General features: G+C 43.9%; 1 protein-coding gene across 1 annotated transcript in view; it reads left to right on the plus strand.

The window, feature by feature from the left end:
* Positions 1-20,612, plus strand: part of LHX6 (LIM homeobox 6) — a 149,538-nt gene extending 128,926 nt beyond the window's left edge. The window contains exons 4-9 of the mRNA XM_044268728.1: positions 4,851-5,071; positions 7,067-7,167; positions 7,247-7,342; positions 8,152-8,326; positions 16,572-16,675; positions 18,217-20,612. Of these exons, the coding sequence (XP_044124663.1) occupies positions 4,851-5,071; positions 7,067-7,167; positions 7,247-7,342; positions 8,152-8,326; positions 16,572-16,675; positions 18,217-18,237 (718 nt within the window). The 3' untranslated portion in view covers positions 18,238-20,612. The remainder of the gene's footprint in view (positions 1-4,850; positions 5,072-7,066; positions 7,168-7,246; positions 7,343-8,151; positions 8,327-16,571; positions 16,676-18,216) is intronic.
* Positions 20,613-21,392: the final 780 nt, after the last annotated feature.

Consider the following 21,392-nt stretch of genomic DNA (forward strand, 5'->3'; position numbering starts at 1 on the left):
ATGGTTGACAAAGGTTGGCAAGGAACAGAGCTAACCACTCTTGGTAGGAATAGGCTGGTCCTGCTCCCTGCCAAGAGGGGGAGTTCCTGTCCTAAAACAGAGCGGAGAGGAAGCAACCTGCAGAGCTTCTGCTTCTGATACAGATTCTCCAGAAAGAACGAAAAAAAGATTTTGATAGTTTCACTCTGGCCTCATTCTTCAGTTCCATTCAGTTCTATATTTCCACTGCACCGATCCCCAGGGAGTAATGGTCTGAGGGATCACACCGTGACACAACACTTCATCAAAGCCAATACCACTCCAATCCTCTACACCGGCTCCTCAAGGGGTCGCTGCATAGGCACAGCTCCTGAGCCTGCACCATCACAGAGCCATACTAATATGCTCCTTTCAGCAATATAATGGTTTTCAGCTGAGCGGGAACGAGTTTAAGGGTGTCTGTCAGCAGTTTTGACCATGAAAAACTGCTGTTAGCACTATTTACTGACTCATACATAGTGCTGTTACCACTATGTATGGGTCAGTAAAAGAAGAGCAAACATACTTCGAGCAGAGCTAAAATAATGTGAATACAAACTTTTATTCTGCCAGACATTGCTCCTGGAAGTGCCAGAAGGAGGCACGTAAAGGGCTCTCTGCCTTGAGCTACTTTACAATCCATCCCCTCTGCTCCAAGTGACCGATGTAGTGGTCTCTTGGATGGATACGACAGCGGTCACTCAGGACAGAGGGGAGCAGCTCTGAAGCAGCTCAAGGTAGAAAGCACTTCAAATTGAAGCTCCACCTCTAGTGAACTCAAAGGGGTTGCCCTATCTTGCCATTTTTACAGCAAGATGGGACCTAGTGCTGGCCCTAGGTAACCGGGCATAAGGAAGTAGCCGAGAGGGCCAGACCTCAGTCCGATCTCAATGCTGAAAAGACGAGATGGGACAACCCGTTTAAGGAGCAGAACCTGGCAGAAAAAAAGGTTATGTTCAAACTACTTCTAATAATAAAAGCTCTCCTGCCTTTACTTAATACTGCCAGGAGTTCTGCATGGTCAGTACTGCTGTCACACTCCCTTTAAGCAGTATTTATTTTTCCAATCCCAGTTTCATTGCTAAGGTATAACACATCACTTAAAAGTAAATCAGCTTATTGTTTATATATAATAGTACTCTATAATAGCAGGAAACAAACTGGAAGCATATCAGACCCTTAACTACTATATATAATCCACAACAGTCATTGTTATAGTTTCACAATTCTGAAATAAGAAAGCAATGATACTACCACTGCAGGCCGTGATCATCTGACATCAAACATCTGTAGTGAACTCGAATATTTAGCGAGCGTAGATGTTCACCGCAGGCTGTTATGGACAGTGGGTGTGGAACTACTGTGCCAACCAACCAGTTTGACTTTGGGCTATTCCTAAGGGCATTATCCCAGCAATCTCCTGGTATTCACCCTTTAACCCCTATACAAGGATCTAGACTTTGCTGCAGGGGAGCCATCAGGCCACTGCCTCTTGAAACAGTCCTGGTATGGTTGGCTGATGACCCACTGGGATCAGTGGTACTAGTGCGAGGTTTAGAATCGGTAAACAGGGACAGGTCGGTAAGCAGACAAACAGGAACAGAACATCTTCGCTTGGAACTAGCTTGCTAACCTAAAGTTTAGGCACCCTTCCACTAAGGAAGGTGCCTTATATACTCAGAGACAGCCATACATAGCCTGGGGAAATATTAGGGCATGCATGCGCTGGCCCTTTCAGAGTCAGGAAATGCACATGTGCTACGGGTTGGGAGAACAATCCAGGCAGAGAAGGCTATGTCCTGCACGAGAGGAACAAAACTCTGGTGGGCAGGCCTGCTGTGGTTGAGGAAGAGGAGGAGCAGTAAGTTGCACTGGTCCAGAGTTACAGCTTGTTCTGTAGAGCAATCTGTTGTAGGAAAACAAATAGGTCAATTTTATAATGGCCTAAAATAATGTGTTTGGCTACAATTCCAATGACAACCAACAGAAATGTGAATGTATGTAAAACAGTTCATCTATATTATCTATCTGTAAATAGTTCCCAAAATAGACATACACTTTAAAGATATTAACTATTGCCAGCTCCAATTAACCCCTTTCCAAACACGTACAAACAAGTCCGGTCTTTAAACATTGTTCCCACTCAGGAGCTGAGTAGGCACCATTGCCACTGGGTTTCTGCCGTTTTAAACAGCATACACCTGTAGATAATGTCTGTGATCGGCGATAACGTTGATGACAAACATTTAACCCCTCATATGCTGTAGACAATTGTGACCACGACATCTGAGAGTGTTTTACCTGGGACTCCTGCGTTCCTAGGGCCCTAACCCTCACGCTGAGGTCGAGGGAGTCATTTATTTGTTGTGGTAGCCTTGAACCTTTTAAAGGCTCTGGGCCTATCACAGTGATAGTTCTTATAGAGCTCTGCCACAGGAAGCCCTCATATGGCTATGTGAACTGAGGCATATAAAAGTTATGGCTCTGGGATGGCAGGGAGCAAAAAATGAAAAGAGAAAAAATGGAAAATGTCAGGGTCTTGAAGGGGTTAAGATTTAACAGAGTACATGTTAAGGCAAATTTACACTGTGTCGACAAGCAGACAATTATCGGAAAGGAAGAATTCAGTGGAGGCGAAAAGCTTTATTTACATGCAGCAATCACCTCCACTCTACGGGTACTACTGCTATTGCTCTTCCTCATACAGATTCATTGTTTCAGGATAATCTTCTGGCCAGAAATTATGATTGAGGTGTCTGGACAAAAGATCAATTCATCCAATGAATGAACGCTTTGCTCGTTCATCGGGTGATCTGCGAGAACCTTTACACAGGCAGATTATTGGGAATGAGCATTCGTATGAACGTTCCCTCCCAATTATCGGCCCCAAAATTGGGCCGTGCAAATCATCCTTTACTATTTTTTGATTGACAGTGATAACAATTGAAAATGAACTGTAAATACAATGAACAGAATGAGTTGCTGCTGGAGCGGCAGGAGAGTGGACTTTAAAAACATATGAATATATGAGTTCCAAAAAGAATGAGTTAAAAAGTTCCTTAATAATCAATCAATTTTTATGAATTTACCATGATTAAAATATGCAGATAAATAATTGATAGTAGCGAATACAAAAAATTCATGCCACTTTGCAATACCTAATAGTAAGGCAATCAGTATACCACAATAATTCATGTAAGCCATAGATTTATGGCTCAGATGAATTATTGTGATATACTGAGTGGCATGAATTTTTGGTATTCCCTACTATCAATTATTTATCTGCATATTTTAATCATGGTAAATTGATTGATTATTAAGGAACTTTTTAACTCATTATTTTTGAAAGTTATGTTACCATATTAAGTGTTCCAGTGAGGTTTATTTGTGGTATTTTGGATCTATTTTGGTGATATATGAATATATGAGGTCAGCCTTTCATCCATATTAAAGGATCTGTGCCTCCAGCGCTAGTTCTATGGACTGAAACATCAGGTTCTGCCATAATATATTGGTGTCCAGGGGTCCTATAGGCATTTGTACATGGGTCCTATAGGCAATAGCACAGGGGTCCTATGGGCAAAGGGGCCTACCACCACCATAAACAAAAATTCCATGTTTCTTCTGTCTAGTAGATTTCATATATGGGACTGTGTGGATGACTTTCTAGTGATATAGTAGAGAAGCTGACGCACTGGTGACTGATTTGTATGGCAGATACATCAGCTGTGTTTCATGGAGCTGGATACAAATGATATGTGTATGTGTACAGGTCCGGCACTCATAGACCTCTGCATGCAGTGTTTTTCTGTGTGAGCATCCATTCCAGCCTCCCCCAGTGCTGACTTCTATCTGCTCCAGTGTGCTGCTCCTGCATCACATAGTTTTCCTCAAGCCTGGGAGTGTGTCCTAATGCAGGTAGTCTGCCAGTACTATACTGGTCTAGGCTTCCTTTCCATACTTCTAGGCTAATCCTAATCCTCGGCACACATGGTATGTAAGAGACAGTTTATACTCACAGCACAGGTCTCAGAATACACATCATCACGACAGCATAGAGAGGGGGAAATAATTGCAGGTCACAGAAGTTTATGGGGGGGGGGGGGAGTTTATAAGGGGAAATATGCAGAACACAAGGACACATTGATTACCATAAGCTAAAATCAACACATGCAGAGGAACTCAAGCACTTCATAAATGAATTAGTCTGAGCTTGCTGAGCATTCTGCAGTTGTTCAAGCTCTGAGCCCTGGATGGGGAAAGGGCCTCTGTACTGAGCTCAGAAGCACACTGAGTCAGCCAGTGAAGAAAGACAAGCCTACTTCCTTCAGTCGATCTATGCTGCTAAGGATGGGATTCCCCTAATGATAATGAGTGGACAGCAAAATTGCTCTAAGGGACAACCTTAGCGGCAGAGATTTCAGAAGTGTTTTTACGGTGGATATTTGATTTACAAATTTATTTAAGTTCACCTACAGAGACCTTTGAGAAGAAGTTGTTTATAAAGTTAGTGCCCATTTAAGTTTCCTACCGGCGTTTTCTGCCCGCATCCAGAATGCCGGATATGTGTGAAAGTGGGCCTTATTGGTTAATAGAGATGTGCTTGATGATGATCACCTTACTATTGACAAATTACTGCTAACCTGCTGGTACAACCATGGGCCCTCTTATACTTATGTTACCCCATGTAGATATATGTAAATGGGCATATATGTGAATAAAATTTCAGGGTTGACTTCTATTTGTTACTTCTGTTAATAAACAAAGAATACTTAGTACTTGTATACATGATTAGTGGTTACTAATTTCGCAAATGTCTCTCTTCCTTCTAGCCGGTTTGGAACCAAGTGTGCTCGATGTGGCAGACAGATCTATGCCAGTGACTGGGTGAGAAGAGCTCGGGGAAATGCATATCACTTAGCATGCTTTGCATGCTACTCCTGTAAGAGACAGTTGTCTACAGGGGAAGAGTTTGGCCTCGTGGAAGAGAAGGTTTTATGCAGAATTCATTATGACACCATGATAGAAAACCTGAAAAGGGCAGCAGAAAATGGTGAGTCGTCATCACCTTTCATAAACTTGTTTTCTTTTGAGTGGTGTAACACAGATTTTTGTTAATGAAATTCAAGATGCTCTGTTGTGTACTTGCACTATTCTTTTTCTTCTCTCTTTGTTAACTTCCTTTCTTTGTGTGCAATTCGTGAATGCTATGATTCAGATATTAGTCATGACAAACAGCTGTGTGAATGACAGAATGGTTTTAGTAATCAACCTAATGGATGCTAATGCCAGTAAAAGAATGTATCACCATTGTCCTCCCCTTCCTAATATCATGTCAAATGAAAATTTGAAAACATTTATTGGCAAAACAGATGTGGGATTATTATACTGTACATACTTTGTAGGTAGTCTATTAAATAATATATGCAAAAAACAGGGGCTTCTCTGGAGCCTTGTACTCCCTAGAGGAACCTATATGCCTCCAGAGCAGACCAGGTGAATGCTGCCCCCGTCAACATACGTGAATGCAATGAATGGTGGCCCAGGACAGAATTTCCTGTCTAAAGTTGAGCTACAATGTCAAGCATCCATCATGTATATGCTTCATCTTTGGCCTCCCTCTGTGTGAAGGGAAATATGCTCGAGAAAAATTGATCCCTCCTGGATGAAGGTGAAAATGAAACAAATTTCTAATTTTGTTGATGTAGCAGAAAGAATGTATAGATGACCATAAACCAATAGTCATTAAGCCATGGGGTGTCCATAGACAACATTACATAGCTGTTGCCCAATCCACCATATTTCTCCAAGATCAGGCGGCCACTATTGCCCAACTACTGTACTCTTTAGGCAGTAACAGTTATGCAAAGAGGCATCTCACAAGGAAGAGAACCATCTCGCTAGCGGCACCTTGTGGAAGTGAGTAAAAATCTGACTTATTAACAAGCCTTGGGATTTCACAAGGAAATATAGTCAAGCCAGATATCCATACATAGATGGATGTTTCGGGGTGCTTGCCCCTCGTCAGTACGGAGTAGGATTCTGGCTGGCTGGGTGTGATGCCTTGAATGCGGCACCCTCCCTAATCTACAATTACAGTTCATGGAGGTGGATTTTTAAACAAATGGCTTTTGTTTCTTCTTGATAAGCAGCACCATCCCATCCCAGTGTATTCTGGCCACTATGATTGCATGACTTTAAGTGGATGACAGGTCCATTCTGCTCCTGGGATACCCAGAAATCTACTGCAGTTTGTGGTAGAACCATGAGACAAATGATCAATTAAACCAGACAATCCCTTTAAAGGGATATGCCATCTCTGCTGCATATGGAATATCTATTAAAACGGCGGAGGTCAAATTGCTGGGATCCCCATTGATCATAAGAATGGGGGCACTGAACCCCCATAAATAAACGGAACTGCAGGTCGAGCATGCGAACTGCTGCTCCTTTTATCTCTGTGGGACTACTGGACATAACCCGGTCCTGGTACACATCTCCAGCTGTCCTATAGAGAAGGACTAGAGTGGCAGTGCACATGTTCAACCTGCCGCTTTATTCAATTCAGTTGTGTGGGGCCCCCATTCTAATGATCGGTGGAGGTACTAGTGGTTGGACCTCCACAAGTCTAACATGTATCCCCTATCCTGTGGATAGCCATATAACCCCTCATCATTATTCCATGAGATTGTAGTATAACAACATCAAGGTAAAGTGGATCACAATGCATAATACTGTATCCGTATTTCCAGATTATCTGAATTTATGGATATACAATATTTCGTTTTGCGAATCGTAGATAATTAAAATTAAAGGGGTTCTGGTTACCTCCCCTCTGTACCCTTACTGCAGACTGCTAGGAATTCAATTATAACTTCTAATATAAATAATAAAGGAACGGCACAACATAGAGCCATAGGAATAGATGCTACAGAATTGTTATTACATGGGGAATGTGTGAAGGTATTAAAACAGACATGTCAGGAGTGGTGACAGGTCCTATGTAACCAAAATATGAGAAGTGAAGAATCTATATGTATTTTTCCAGGTAACGGCATAACGTTGGAGGGGGCAGTACCGTCAGAACAAGATAGCCAGCCCAAACCTGCAAAACGAGCACGAACGTCTTTCACAGCAGAACAGTTACAGGTATGAGGTTCGCTGTTGGAATTCATGTCAGCTATCCAGCCACGTATCGGACTTGCCACTAATCTTCTCTCTGCTCTAGGTGATGCAGACACAGTTTGCTCAGGATAATAATCCTGATGCCCAAACACTTCAGAAACTTGCAGATATGACAGGACTAAGCAGAAGAGTCATTCAGGTCAGTATTATGCGGCATGTACTGGTATTTTTTAAAATAATAATACATTAAAGGGATTTTCTGTGGAATTGGCAGTCAGGAGGGGGTTCAGCAGAATTAAGGCGCAGTGGCCACTTTACTGCAGTACCTGGCACACAGAGGTCCACACAAATGTGACTGCCTGGTACTGCAGCTCAGGGGGGTTTATGGCTGATTTAGACGAGTGGATAATCTTTTAGGTTATTGCTTGAGCTAGGATCATTCATTGTATTTAGACAGCAATAGTTTACATCATTCACACAAGTAAAGATCACACGATGCTCCTCTACCTTACCACAATTTATTAATGACAAGCCATAATTTATTTGTTTGCATAAATGACTTTACAAGTGTTGAACATGCATTTTCAGAACAATCATTCAGTCGATAGGTCATCAGTATTAAAATCTCAGAGAACCTTTTAAACGATTGTAATGATTATCTGCTCGTCTAAATGCACCATTAGAGAAACCAGGTCCCACTCACTCAGCTGATCACTTGGCCCACTTCTGTTTCATCAAAGGACCTGACTGATGAAATCATCTGAGACACAATATCATTGTAAGAAACTATGAGAACTTCTAGTTCTGACGAATGTGCCAATATGTATGTATAGTAGATAGATAAAATAGCATGTCTTAGTTAATCATCAATACAGCATATCCTTCTCAATGTTCCTTCAGTCTCAAGCAATTGTACACTGGTACTTATTGTTTCCATAGTTTGTATCATCCATGATTGATACAATATGTATTTGCTGATTTTTTTGTAAAACAATTTAAAATCCCCAGGTTTGGTTTCAGAACTGCCGAGCACGACATAAAAAACACACGCCTCAGCATTCAGTGCCTCCACCCGGCCCTACACCAACCCGTCTCACCTCTTCACTTTCAGATGACATTCACTTCTCCCCCTTCAGCAGTCCAGATAGAGCCAGAATGGTGACATTACATGGATATATAGAAAGTAAGTATCACTTTACATTACCTCAGTTTTTGTAATATCATCGTATTGTACATTAATGAGGCTAGGATGGATGAATGTACTTCACTACACGTTAGTCAGTGTATTTCCTCCAATTTACCAAAATCTCATAATCCAAACTTCCCTCTGTCTGCCTAGATAAAGATGTTAGCTTCTGGTAGACATAGGACTGCATAAACAGTTCATGCTATCAAGTCATATGTACATCCTTCTCTACTAATTGTGTATCTAGTAGGTGATGTCACATAAATGGCAGCCTGTATTCTGCTGATGTAGTCTGGGATGGATTTACAGAGAAATGGTTGGGAACTTATTTTTTCTGCTAGTGCAGGGATCAAGAACATTAGACCTTCCCTCCCACCAGGACAGACACCTTACCAGTGGATCAGTGGTCAGCATTGTTGCCTGGTCGTGTTGGGGCCTTGGGTTCAAATCCAACCGAGGGCACCATCTGCATGGAGTTTGCATATTCTTCCTGTGTTTGTGTGGGTTTCTTCAGTATACTTTCATGTTCTCCCACACTCCAAAAATATACTAAGGTGTCACGTTCGGTAGGGATGAGTGCAGCCCTGAACTCCACCCGCACCTCTATCCCAACCTACTTGCACGGTCCATCCTAACCGACGGTGCACAACTGGTCCCTAGCTTAAATACGTGCAGGGGCCTAAGGAAGAAGGTCCAAGCCAGGAGGAACACAGGGACACAGCAAAATACTAAATCCAAGTCAACACAAGCCGAGGTCAGGAACCAAGAGGTAACAACAGTACAAGAGAAATAACAATAAAGTCAGATACCAGCCGGGGTCAGAAGCCAAGAGGATGCGTAAGTACCAGGGAAGTCGCAGAGACGAAGTCCAAAACGAGCCAAGGTCAAAAGCACAGTAATCACGATATACAATACGCTAGTGTGGTAAGACCAATCACAGGCAACCTGTGGCCAGTTAAACAGCCCCAACTGATGAGTTACATGATGTGGCCAGCTTCATGTGACTCGCATCATGGACCTCAATGTAGCTGAGCGCCGATTTATCACTATCGGCGCTCAGCTCCCCTGCTGCTCATTGTCTAGGGGATGGAGGGCGCCAGCCGTCCCGTCACCATGGAGATGAGGACGCTGGCCGCGTCCTCGGTCCACACAAGCAGGATGCCACCGGTGCTGCAAGGAGAGCACGCGTCGCCGGTTCCCCTTTACATAAGGAGTAAATTAGCATCCAGTGAAATTTGCTAATGGGTGCTGAGGATGCATTCCTAAATAGCAGCTACTGACAACCCTGCTTCACAACCAAGTGTGTGCTTTAAGTCCCTTGTATGCGAAAAGCTGCTTGCTTTACCACTGGTCCTAATTTCAGACCTCCAAAGAAAAGCATCCTCCCACTTCAGGGACCAATAAAAGTTCATCCTTAATTTTAATTGAACAGCCTACTTGGTTGATTGACCAGCAGAACCACTTGACACCCCTTCCTTCTCTGTCCTGGTGACATATTCCCTCCAAATGAAGTGATTACACTATTTGTAATATAAGAATTATTGTGCAAACAATCCCTTAAAATATCAAGAATATATGTCCCTTTGAGGCAAAATTTAAGTAATCATAACATCAAGTAAAAAATATTAGGGCAGTGGTTGGGTTTGGGGTGGCCCAGTACTCTGTCGAGTAGTCACCACATGTTGCTTGTTCCTTGTTTCTGCGGAAGGGATACTAAGGCATGGTGCACCCCAAATGGAAATAAGTCCATTCATAGAGTCAGTGTGCTTCTTTACTGGAGGAACTCAAGTAAAGGAACTCACTGAGATGGCTTCTCCAGTCTCCTCCCAGGCAAAAGAAGGTTTCATGCTGAAAAAAAGGCCTGAGCTAGCTGTCCCTCTCTCTCAGAAGGCTGGTACCCTGGCCAAAGGCTGGTGGCCCAGGGTCTGTGGTTCAGTCGTCTGGCTGGAACCCTGGTCAGCAGGCTGGTAATCCGGGGTCTGTGGCTCAGCATCCTCATCTCAGCATCTTCTTCTGGTTACTCATGCAGGTTGGCAGAATCTTTCCTGCTAAGCACTGGTCCCTATTTTGAAGACAACCAAGGGCTCTAACTCATCTCCTTATATACAGTTTCTAGCTGAACTAGAACCTTTTAGTAGGAGGGGTAGAGAGGAGAATCACAGCCTAAACAGAAACATTGTTACAATTTCTGTCTATTATAGACTTGTATAAGGCTTAATGCAAGTTTATGGGAATTAATAAGTCATTTTTCCAGACATAAACAAGTCTTCAGTAGTGTTGGGCGGGCATGCTCGGCCGAACACTATTTTGACTCGAGCATTGCGACTATTGTTTTATCTGGCTGCAATATATATTATTAGCGCAACCTGCGCTAAATTGCGTGCAATTGTTTGGCCGCTGCTGACAGTGACACAACCTCTGCTACATCTGTTGTGTTACATTTGCGCATCTTAAATATCAGTGACATTCAGCGCAATTGTTTGGCCGCTGCTGACAGCAAAATTACCTGTGCTACATCTCCTCTATAACGTTTGTGCATCCTAAATATCTGAGACATTCAGTGTAATTTTTTCTTAACCGCTGGTGACAGCGACATTACCTGCGCTACATCCAGGCTCGGACTTGCCCACAGGGGTACAGGGCAATCCCCCGGTGGGCCCCTGATCAAGGTGGGCCCCTAGTCTCCCACCCCCTGCACAAGCAACGCAGGAAACCACTCTCAAAGTCACACCAGTGCGATCAGGTGGTCAGTTGGATTGCAGCAGATAATGCTTCCAGTCGGTTAAGCACCACCCTGTCTTCCACAAAGTTCAGTCTCAGTAGCCAAGAGTCTGGTCAACAGAATCCTCACCCTGATCCTCCTTCCTCTCACCATGGAGAGTCTTGGCAAACAAGTGATCCCACACTCGGATATTCCGAGGAGCTCTTTTCATCACCATTCCTTGATTTGGGCCTCTTGCCAAGCCCCAATTTTTTCTTAGCCGCTGGTGACAGCAACATTACCTGCGCTACATCTCCTGTATAACGTTTGCGCATCCTAAATATCTGTGACATTCAGTGTAATTCTTTTGCCGCTGGTGACAGCGACATTACCTGCGCTACATCTCCTGTATAACGTTTGCACTACCTAAATATCTATGACATTCAGTGTAATTTATTTTTAGCCGCTGGTGACAGCGACATTACCTGCGCTACATCTCCTGTATAACGTTTGCGCATCCTAAATATCTGTGACATTCAGTTTGCGGATACACTTACAAAACATGCGCTACTGTATGTGTGACATACGTGCAAGCATATATACCATTTAACATTTAATATGCTCAAGGCGCGCAGTAAGGGACGGGAAAGTGGCCGTGCTGCTGATGGTGCATGCAGAGGCCGTGGCCCTGGGCGTGGTGAAACTGTGCCTGCTGCCAGAGCACAAGAAACACACTCATCCACGATACCTAGCTTCATGTCCCAGTTTGCAGGGCAACGCAGGACACCACTCTCAAAGTCACACCAGTGCGACCAGGTAGTCAGTTGGATTGCAGCAGATAATGCTTCCAGTCGGTTAAGCACCACCCTGTCTTCAACAAAGTTCAGTCTCAGTAGCCAAGAGTCTTGTCAACACAATACTCACCCTGATCCTCCTTCCTCCCACCATGGAGAGTCTTGGCAAACAAGTGATCCCACACTCGGATATTCCGAGGAGCTCTTTTCATCACCATTCCTTGATTTGGGCCTCTCGCCAAGCTCGCTTGAAGAGGGACATGAGGAGATCTTGTGCACGGATTCCCAAACTCTTGAGCATCCACAGTCAGAAGAAGATGACAGTGGGGAACGGCAATTAGTGTTTCACGAGGTGGATGATGAGGATGAGACACAGTTGCCAATAAGTCAACAGCAATTAGTGTCTCAAGAGGTTGATGATGAGGATGAGACACTGTTGTCAATAAGTTAAGTTCTTGTTAGGTCAAGTCAGGAGGATGACCAGAGTGAGGAAGTGGAAGAGGAGGTGGTGGACGATGAGGTCACTGACCCAACCTGGGAAGGTGGCAAACCGAGCGAGGACAGCAGTACAGTGGAGGAGGGATCCGCAGCACCGCAACAGGCTTGAAGGCGCAGTGAGGCGGCAAAAGGGAGAAGGCAGGCCACACCAAACAGGCCTGCAACTGTTCCCCGGAGCACCCGCTCGCGGAAATCTCCCTTGCCAAGGGGTAGGTGTTCCGCAGTCTGGCGTTTTTTTAAGGAGAGTGCGGACAATAAAAGAATTGTCATTTGCAACCTGTGCCATACCAAAATGAGCAGGGGCGTGAACACTAGCAACCTCACCACCACCAGCATGATCTGCCACATGGCATCAAAGCACCCTAATAGGTGGGCCGAACACCTGGGTCCACAATCAGTGTCTGTAGGTCACACCACTGCCTCCTCTTCCCCTGTGTTACTTGTTGGCCTATCCCCTGTCCAAGACGCAGGCCCGGATGCCTCCCGCCCTGCACCTGGACCTTCGCAAGCACCATCAGCTAGCACATCCACTTCTGTACAGATGTCCATACCCCAGGCCTTTGAACAAAAGCACAAATACTCAGCCACCCACCCACAGGCCATAACACTAAATGCACACCTTTCCAAATTGCTGGCCGTGGAAATGTTGCCATTTAGGCTTGTGGACACTGAGGCTTTCTGCAGCCTGATGGCGGCAGCTTTCCCTCATTTCTCAGTCCCCAGCCGCAACTATTTTTCCCGGTGTGCCATCCCAGCCTTACACTAGCATGTGTCGTGTAACATCTCCCGTGCCCTGACCAAAGCAGTTATTAGGAAGGTCCACTTAACGACTGACACATGGATAAGTGCTTTTGGCCAGGGACGCTACATTTCCCTGACGGCACACTGGGTGAACGTTGTGGAGGCTGGGAGCGAGTCATACCCTGGGATGGCACAGGTGCTACTGATGCCAAGGATTGTGGGCCCTACTTCCATCAGAAACTCTGCAACCACCTACATTAGTGACTGCAACCCCCCTTTTCCTCCTCCACTTTTACCTCTGAATTCTCATCTTGCAGCACCAGTCGGTCATCAGTCAGTAGCTGGAAGCAGTGTAGCACTGCAGTGGGGAAGCATCAACAGGCTGAAACTAATTTGCTTAGGTGACAAACAGCACACCGCCGCAGAGCTGTGGCAGGGTATAAGGGACCAGACTGAGCTATGGCTCTCGCCACTCAACCTACAACCAGGCTGTGTCTGATAATGGCCGTAACTTGGTGGTGGCTTTAGAGCTTGGCAAGCTCACACGCATACCATGCCTAGCCCACGTGTTCAACTTAGTGGTTCAGCGGTTTCTCAAAACCTACCCCAATTTGCCTGAGCTACTGGTGAAGGTGAGCCGCGTGTGTGGCCATTTCCGAAAGTCATCTACAGCTGCTGCCGGTCTGTCAACGCTGCAGCAGCGCATGCAATTGCCAGCTCACCGACTGTTGTGCAACGTGAGCACGCGCTGGAACTCCACGTTCCACATGTTTGCCAGGCTTTGTGAGCAGCAGAGGGCAGTAGTGGAATACCAGCTGCAACATGGTCATCGCCTTTCCAGTCAGCTTCCGCTCTTGACAAGCGGCGAGTGGGCATGGATGTCTGACCTCTGTGAGGTTTTACGGAACTTTGAGGAATCAACACAGATGATGAGCGGTGATGCCGCTATTATCAGTGTAACCATCCCACTTCTGTGTCTACTGAAACACTTGCTGCTCACAATGAAGGCAGACGCTTTGCATGTGGAAGAGGTAGAAATGGGGGAAGACAGTACACAGGGTGATAGCCAGACCACCCTCAGTTCGTCTTCTCAGCGCGAATTGGATGATGATGATGAGGAGGAGCAGGAGACGGTTGCCTCCGCTACAGAGGGTAGTACCCATAGCAGGTTTATTCCATCTGTTCATCATGGATGGGCCGAAGAGGAGAAAGAGGATGAGGAGATTAAGAGTCATCCTCCTGATGAGGACAGCGAAGTCTTGTCTGTTGGGACTCTGGCACACATGGCTGACTCTATGTTATGCTGCCTTTCTTGTGACCCTCGCATTATACGCATTTTGGCCAACAGCGATTACTGGTTGTTTACCCTTCTCGACCCCCGCTACAAAGAGAACTCCTCATCTCTCACTCCTGTGGTGGAGAGGACCAGCAAAATGGTGCAATACCAGAAGGTCCTTGTGGAAAAATTGCTCCAAAAATTTCCAGCTGACAGCGCTAGCAGCAGAGTACGTAGTTCCTTGGGCAACCGAGGAGGGGAGACGAGGGGAAAACACAGCAGTTACAACAGAGGCTGGGCAACACTCTCCAAGGCCTGGGACAGTTTCATGACACCCCGCCAGCACTCTCACCCTGATGCGCGGTCTAGTGTCACAAGGAGGGAACATTTTTGGAAGATGGTGAAGGAGTACATAGCAGACCGTGTCAGCATCCTCAATGATCCCTCAGTGGCTTACAACTACTGGGTGTCCAAGCTGGACATGTGGCACGAACTAGCGCTCTATGCCTTGGAGGTGCTGGCCTGCCCTGCTGCCAGCGTTCTGTCTGAGTGGGTATTTAGTGCTGCTGGGGGCATTATAACAGACAAGGGGATCCGCGTGTCAACTGAAAATGCTGACAGGTTGACTCTTATAAAAATGAACAAGGCCTGGTTTGACCATGACTTCTCGACTCCACCAGAAGAAAGCTGATGAACATAAAGGCACTTTAAATGTGTTGCTTATAATGTACTAAATACACTGTATTCCCATGCACCCCTTCCACCACAAACAAGGGTATATGGTTGAATATTCTTTTTCTCCTACCCCTTCTCCTCTTCCATCATATCAACATATGCTTATTCGTCGCATATAATGCCCTCGCATATATGCCCTTCGCATATAATGTTTTACAAGGTCAGCTCACCAGCAGGCCCTCACCTACAATGTTTTACAGGGTCAGCTCACCAGCAGGCCGTCGCATATAATTTTTTAGAGGATCAGCTCACCAGCAGGCCCTCGCATATAATGTTTTACAGGGTCAGCTCACCAGCAAGCCTTCACCTACAATCTTTTGCAGTGTCAGCTCACTAGCAGGCCCGCACCTAAAATCTTTTACAGGGTCAGCTCACCTGCAAGCCCTCACCTAATGATACCTAATAGGTAATTTGCGCGCATGCTGCCTTGCTTGGATCTGGTAGCCGTAGCTATTTCTCAGGCTCCCTCTCTGGAATCGAACCATAATTCCCCCTGTTACCCATGGTCTACATGGTTTGGGCTGAAAATAACATCGAAAGTTGATAGGGCAGACATCCGAATGGATCGTAGCCGTCACAGGGACGTGCGATCGGCCCCAGGTCATCTAGAGTCACCAAAGCGGCAGCAGGTTCTCACCCGTAATGTTTTAGATGGTCAGATCAGCAGACCCTTGCTCCAAATCTTTCTGACAGTCACCAGCAGGCCGTCAATCATAATTTTTCAAGGCTGTGTATAATGCCCTCCTTTATGTGTAACAAAGGGTATATTGGAGTTCCTTGTCATTTTTGGCAGCCCTTTCACTTAGTGCATAGGCTTTATGAGTGTAGGAGTCCCACTACCTGAACAATTGTACCACAATGTGAATGAGGACCTTCATTATGTTATATACAGGTTGTTTTAGAGTGCCTCTTCCTTGTAATTTTTGGCAGCACTTGCACTTTATATACAAGTAAATATACAGGAATGAATGTTTCCTAACAATTTTTCCTCTAAAATAGATTTTATCTTTGGTTTGGTGTGTATTATTGTCAGTCTGTAAAAGTAGCGTACTATTCGGACAACATCGTTCCCAGCAGCGTCCTGGGAGTCCAAGATGCATCCAGACATCCTCCCTATGCTGTTCCCAAACCATTTAGGTGGTGTTTCTATCATTTTCTGACCTTTTTCTATGAACCAGGCACCCTCCCTTCTTCAAAGCAGGGGGTACCTGGTTTAATGCTCAGGTTCTCCCATTGACTTCCATTATACTCGGGTGCTCGGTAGAGCACCCGAGCATCCCGATGTGTTCTGCCAGAGCACCCGAGCACTTTGGTGCTCGATCAACACTAATAATTTCCCACTATGTGTTCCTCTTTAGCAGTCAGAGACATTAGTAGATACAGTATTATGTGCAAATTAGTGAATGCTATGTTTGGTTGTATTACCTGCATTGAATATTGCGTGGTTGCTAAATATTTTCTGATAATAATGTATCATAAAAAAAAATCTTTTTACAGGCCAGGTACAATGTGGCCAGGTGCACTGCAGACTCCCTTATGCCGCTCCTCCTGTGCATCTTAAAAGCGACATGGAAGCAACACTGTCTAACAGAGGAGACAAGGTAAGTGCAGTTGTTAAGGTATATTAGATGTCTTATTTCAAGCCACATATTTTTAGATTCATTTGTACTGTGTGTAGTGTGTTAGGTGGGTTATAATTTCCAGTCGCTGAGCAAGCACCTGTTGGCAAGTCTAATTGCCCACCATTTGAGTGGCTACCATACATCCATGGGTCATGGGAAGTTCTATCTGCTATAGACATACTGGGGGAGATTTATCAAGACCACAGTTTTCTCCACATGATCTTGATATCCCCTCCACAACTGGAGGATGTGATTAATTTACGAATTAAATGCATCATCCAGTGGTCCTTGTGCCTAGAATGAAATCTAGATTTCAGTCATTATGGCTAGGTCTACACGACGACATTTGTCGAGCGACATTTTGTTGCACTAATGTCGCGCGACAATTTTTATAATTGCAGTCTATGGTATCGCACTGCAACATGCGACTGCGACAGTCGCAGAAAATCCATTCGACATGGATTTTCCTGCGACTGTCGCGTCGCAGTCGCAGCATGTCGCATGTTGCAGTGCGACACCATAGACTGCCATTATAAAAATTGTCGCGCAACATTAGTGCAACAAAATGTTGCGCCCTATCTGTCGCGCGACTTTTTGTTGCGCAACAAATGTCGTCGTGTAGACCTAGCCTATTTATGCCAAGTAACTGGTGTAAATGATGATAAATCTGCCAGGGCCTATGGTCCCACCCCACGACCCCTTTTCATAAAGTCATGAGGGCATTAGTAAAATGCCATTTGGGCAAAAGTATTTGGAGGTTTTTAACTTTTTAACACCAGTTTTCTGGCATATGGGGATGATACATCTCCTCCACTGTACATTGATGTCTTACTCTATACAGTATTTTCCACACCATTCAAACAGCAGTAAGGAGAGGATAGAGTGAAAAGAAACCATGTAGCTATGTACTAGAGCTATAACAAATAGGTCATATCAGATATTTTGGTATTTGAATACTGAGACTTAAAGAGATTTTTCTGTGTCAGTAATGTTTTTGTTTTTTAAAGTCAGATTAGCATAAAGAAAACCTCATGCCTCACTGATCATTTCAGTGCTCCTGTTCTCACACTTCCCAGGTTTCCACAGATCTCTACTTCCTGGTATTTCTTGACACACAGGAAATGACCACTCAGCCAATCACTAGCTGAGGCGGGTTACTGCTCTGAACCAGTGATTGGCTACGCAATCATTTCCTGTATGTTGAGAAGAACCAAGAAGTAGAGAGGCGTGGACCCAGAAAGTGGAATCAGTGAGTATTATTTCATTGTTTTTATTTATTTTTCATTCTGTCATTCTGACCCTTCTTTTAAATAAAAATAATACCGGACAAACAATCCCTTTAATAGGACCATTGTGAGATTTGACAAAACTAGAGCAAAAAAATAGTGGAACTGTTGCCCACAACAATCAGTCAGGCCCTCTGAAAAGGGCCTGAAAATTTGGAATCTGATTGGTTGTTACAAATAAGGGGACTGTCTTTATAAATTTTTGGTTTATAATTGTATTCTTTATTATGGCAGGTAATCCTTTTCCAGTATTGAACATCACCTTCTACCATTGGTGACGACATACAGCCCTTTAAGTAAGAGTCGTGAAGGATTCAGTTGAAATGGGCACCCAGCACAGAGGACGTTGTGTTCCCTTTGGCGTTTATTTTCAAGGAAAGTGGCGAGTACACATCAAAGACTATCATTTTCCTTGGAATAAGCATGGGCTTTGACTTCTTGGATGAGCAGAAACGGATCATGACAATTTTGTTGAAAGAGTTTGACATTGGTATTAAATTATAATACTCTTACAAATGAATGCTGCCCATTCTCAGACTGATTTTGTCGTCCATTGCATTTGTGTTGGAAGAGCAATTAAAACCAACATGAAGAGACCTCAGTAGCTTGACCAGATAAAGTTTCAGAAGAAGAAAGTTGATCACACCTGAACTAGGATGGATAGTACACCTGAAATGATGGTTGGCTTCATGCAGAGAGACAGGCTGAAATGACCAAGCCACAATGCTTCGGGTTGGTTGCTGGTACAGTGCAAGTCATCCAGATCTACATCATAAGTTATAATTTCTATTGTCTCAAAGTTTAAATTCTTTTATCCATGGTGCTCTGCTTCTTTTTGGTTTAACCATCACCCTATTATTTGGGTGCGGAGTAGATCTTAAATTATTACCTCTGAATAATGTATCTCCTTGACTCATCATTTTGCTTAACGGACTGGTGTATTTTTGCAGACAATTCTTTAAACCTTGGGCATACTGACCATAGAGATAGTCCATGCGGCTGCTATAAGGCCCTTGGAGAGAGGGAGCCAAGCCCAGATGGTCCAATCCTCTTTGTTATTCTATTACTAGAAATTGTGCAGGACTCCCCTCTTCAGAGTCATGGTGTTAGTGTGTGTGGGATGGGGAGGTGGACACCAGGTCCTTCTGTCCTGCATTAAAAACCCTGGTATTTTGATATCTGCTATGGGCCCCCTCTATTCTATTCTGCACCATACCCCAAGTCGCTGACTTGTAGGGGTTATGTTCTCTTTGCAGCAGTTCATGCAACATCATCCATGAAACATAAATAGCAGAAAATTGGAGCACAACTTTATTGCAACTTAGTTATGAAAGATATTAGTATCTAATTTGCAATATGAAACCAATGTACATCCCAATGTTGCCTATTGACCACTGTGAATTATATCAATAGCTCCTTGATACAATTTTTTTTTACAGTTTGCTTCCATTTTATTTATATTTATTATTTTTCTTCGTAACCTTCTCCTGCGCTGTCCTAATATATTAAAAGAAGAAACACATGTATGCTCACAGGGCTCATACCACAAGAGTCTTGATTTTATCATCAAAATATGGTGCTTATCCCACACAATCTAATACTAGTAATTTTTCTGTGGAATTCAACCCAAACACCTATTTAAATCAAAATCCATATCTCATGTGGTAATGCATATTACCACAAAACTTTTTTTTTTAAACCTGGGAAATTTGTAAGCCTGTTAGAAATTACCTTGGTCAGTTTGTTTTTCACAACTATTATTCTGCCCATATCTTATAGAAGACCATACTACCAGGCTAGTGCTGCCAAAAGGCAAATCCACACTTCATCCTATGGTAAAAAGTGTAGATTTTGCAATACTTATCTTGGGCTGGTCTTAAAGGGGTATTCCAGTTTTGCAATTTTTATCATCAATTGACAGGAAACATTATCACTGACTAATAGTCCCGATGATATCACATCTACAGTACATCTGAGACGTGGCAAGACTTGTAACGCTCTGCCCGGTCAACACAACATCAGTAATGACCTTGCTTCTCAGGGCGATGTTCTGCTCACTCTCCTGGACCCTGCCCTGTAGACGTGATGTCAGCAATGATGCTGTGTCCTAGGGTGGCTTTTTTTTCCAGCAGGGCTTCAAGCAGGTTTGGATCTGTGATGTTCAGTCTGGGAGAGGAAGGAGAGGCAGAGACTTGATGCTACAGACATTCCCTGTGAGGCTTGTGTAAGGATGTAAACATAGGATGGAGGTCACAGATCACAATTACTCTGGAGGAGTCAATATGCAATCAGAACTTCATCATCTGGCTTATATAATGCAGTAAGGTTGAATGCTGGGGTTATTTTTTGTGCAACAAGAAACCCCTATAAGTGACATTATATATTATAGCCCAGAGTGGTATTCTGAATGTTTTAATGTTTTTTGCTGGAGGCAGTCAACATTTTTTTAAAGGATATACCTCTCAGCTGTTGACAAGATCAAGTCTACTAAACCAGTCATACTGCCTGCAGAAATTGAACCAGTAAGTAGTGCTAGAAGATCTCTGCTAGAGAACCTGTAAAACAAAACTTAGCTGCGACTGAAAACAGTCTATAGCACATATAACTACAAATCAGTACAAAATAAGCAATTTAAGTCAACTGAAGCTCCAAAAGTAGCTCTTCACATTCAAATATGAGACATGTATAAAACAGGTGCTTGCCTGCATATTCTAACCTTGACTTAATGACATAAACGCAAAATGATGATCATAAAATATAACAGACTAAAGGCCTATTTACATTTCGGACATACCTGGACAAAGATCTGGATCGAACATTCATACAAACTCTTGTTCTCGATAATTGGTCTGTGTAAATGTGCCTCTGATCACTCAGAAACAAGCAAAAATGTGTCAACAGAAAATGAATCATGGTGGGGATGAACAATCGTAGTAAGGATTGTTCATCCCCATACATAGGGAGTGATTGCTGCATGCAAATGCAGCTGAACAAGCAAGCAACATTGGAGAACAAATGGTTTGTTTGCGGTCATTTCCCTGAGTATTTGGCCGTGTAAATGGACCCGTGGCCAACATGGTCAGTATTTATAAGCCAAAACTGGGTCCAAAACTCTGAAAAGCTGGAAAGTTTTGGATTATATTATTTCTCTGTAGGTTCCACTCCTGGTTTTGGCTTGCAAATCCAGAAAAGTGTCATGTGAAACTGTCCTTAAAGGGGTTGTAGGAGAATAGAAAAAGGGTCTGCATTTTTCATCCCACACATTTTTCATATTTAATAACTGTTTGCAACCAAAGATTGGTCTTGTTGACTTGCATGGAATTCACATAGGGCAAGGTGAGCTGGAAAATAGTCCCTTGGGATACTGTGCATTGGAGACAGACTAGGAGCCTGAAAGCTATTCTTCTGCT

This window comes from Bufo gargarizans, chromosome 9, assembly GCF_014858855.1.
Source record: "Bufo gargarizans isolate SCDJY-AF-19 chromosome 9, ASM1485885v1, whole genome shotgun sequence".
NCBI lineage: Eukaryota > Metazoa > Chordata > Amphibia > Anura > Bufonidae > Bufo > Bufo gargarizans.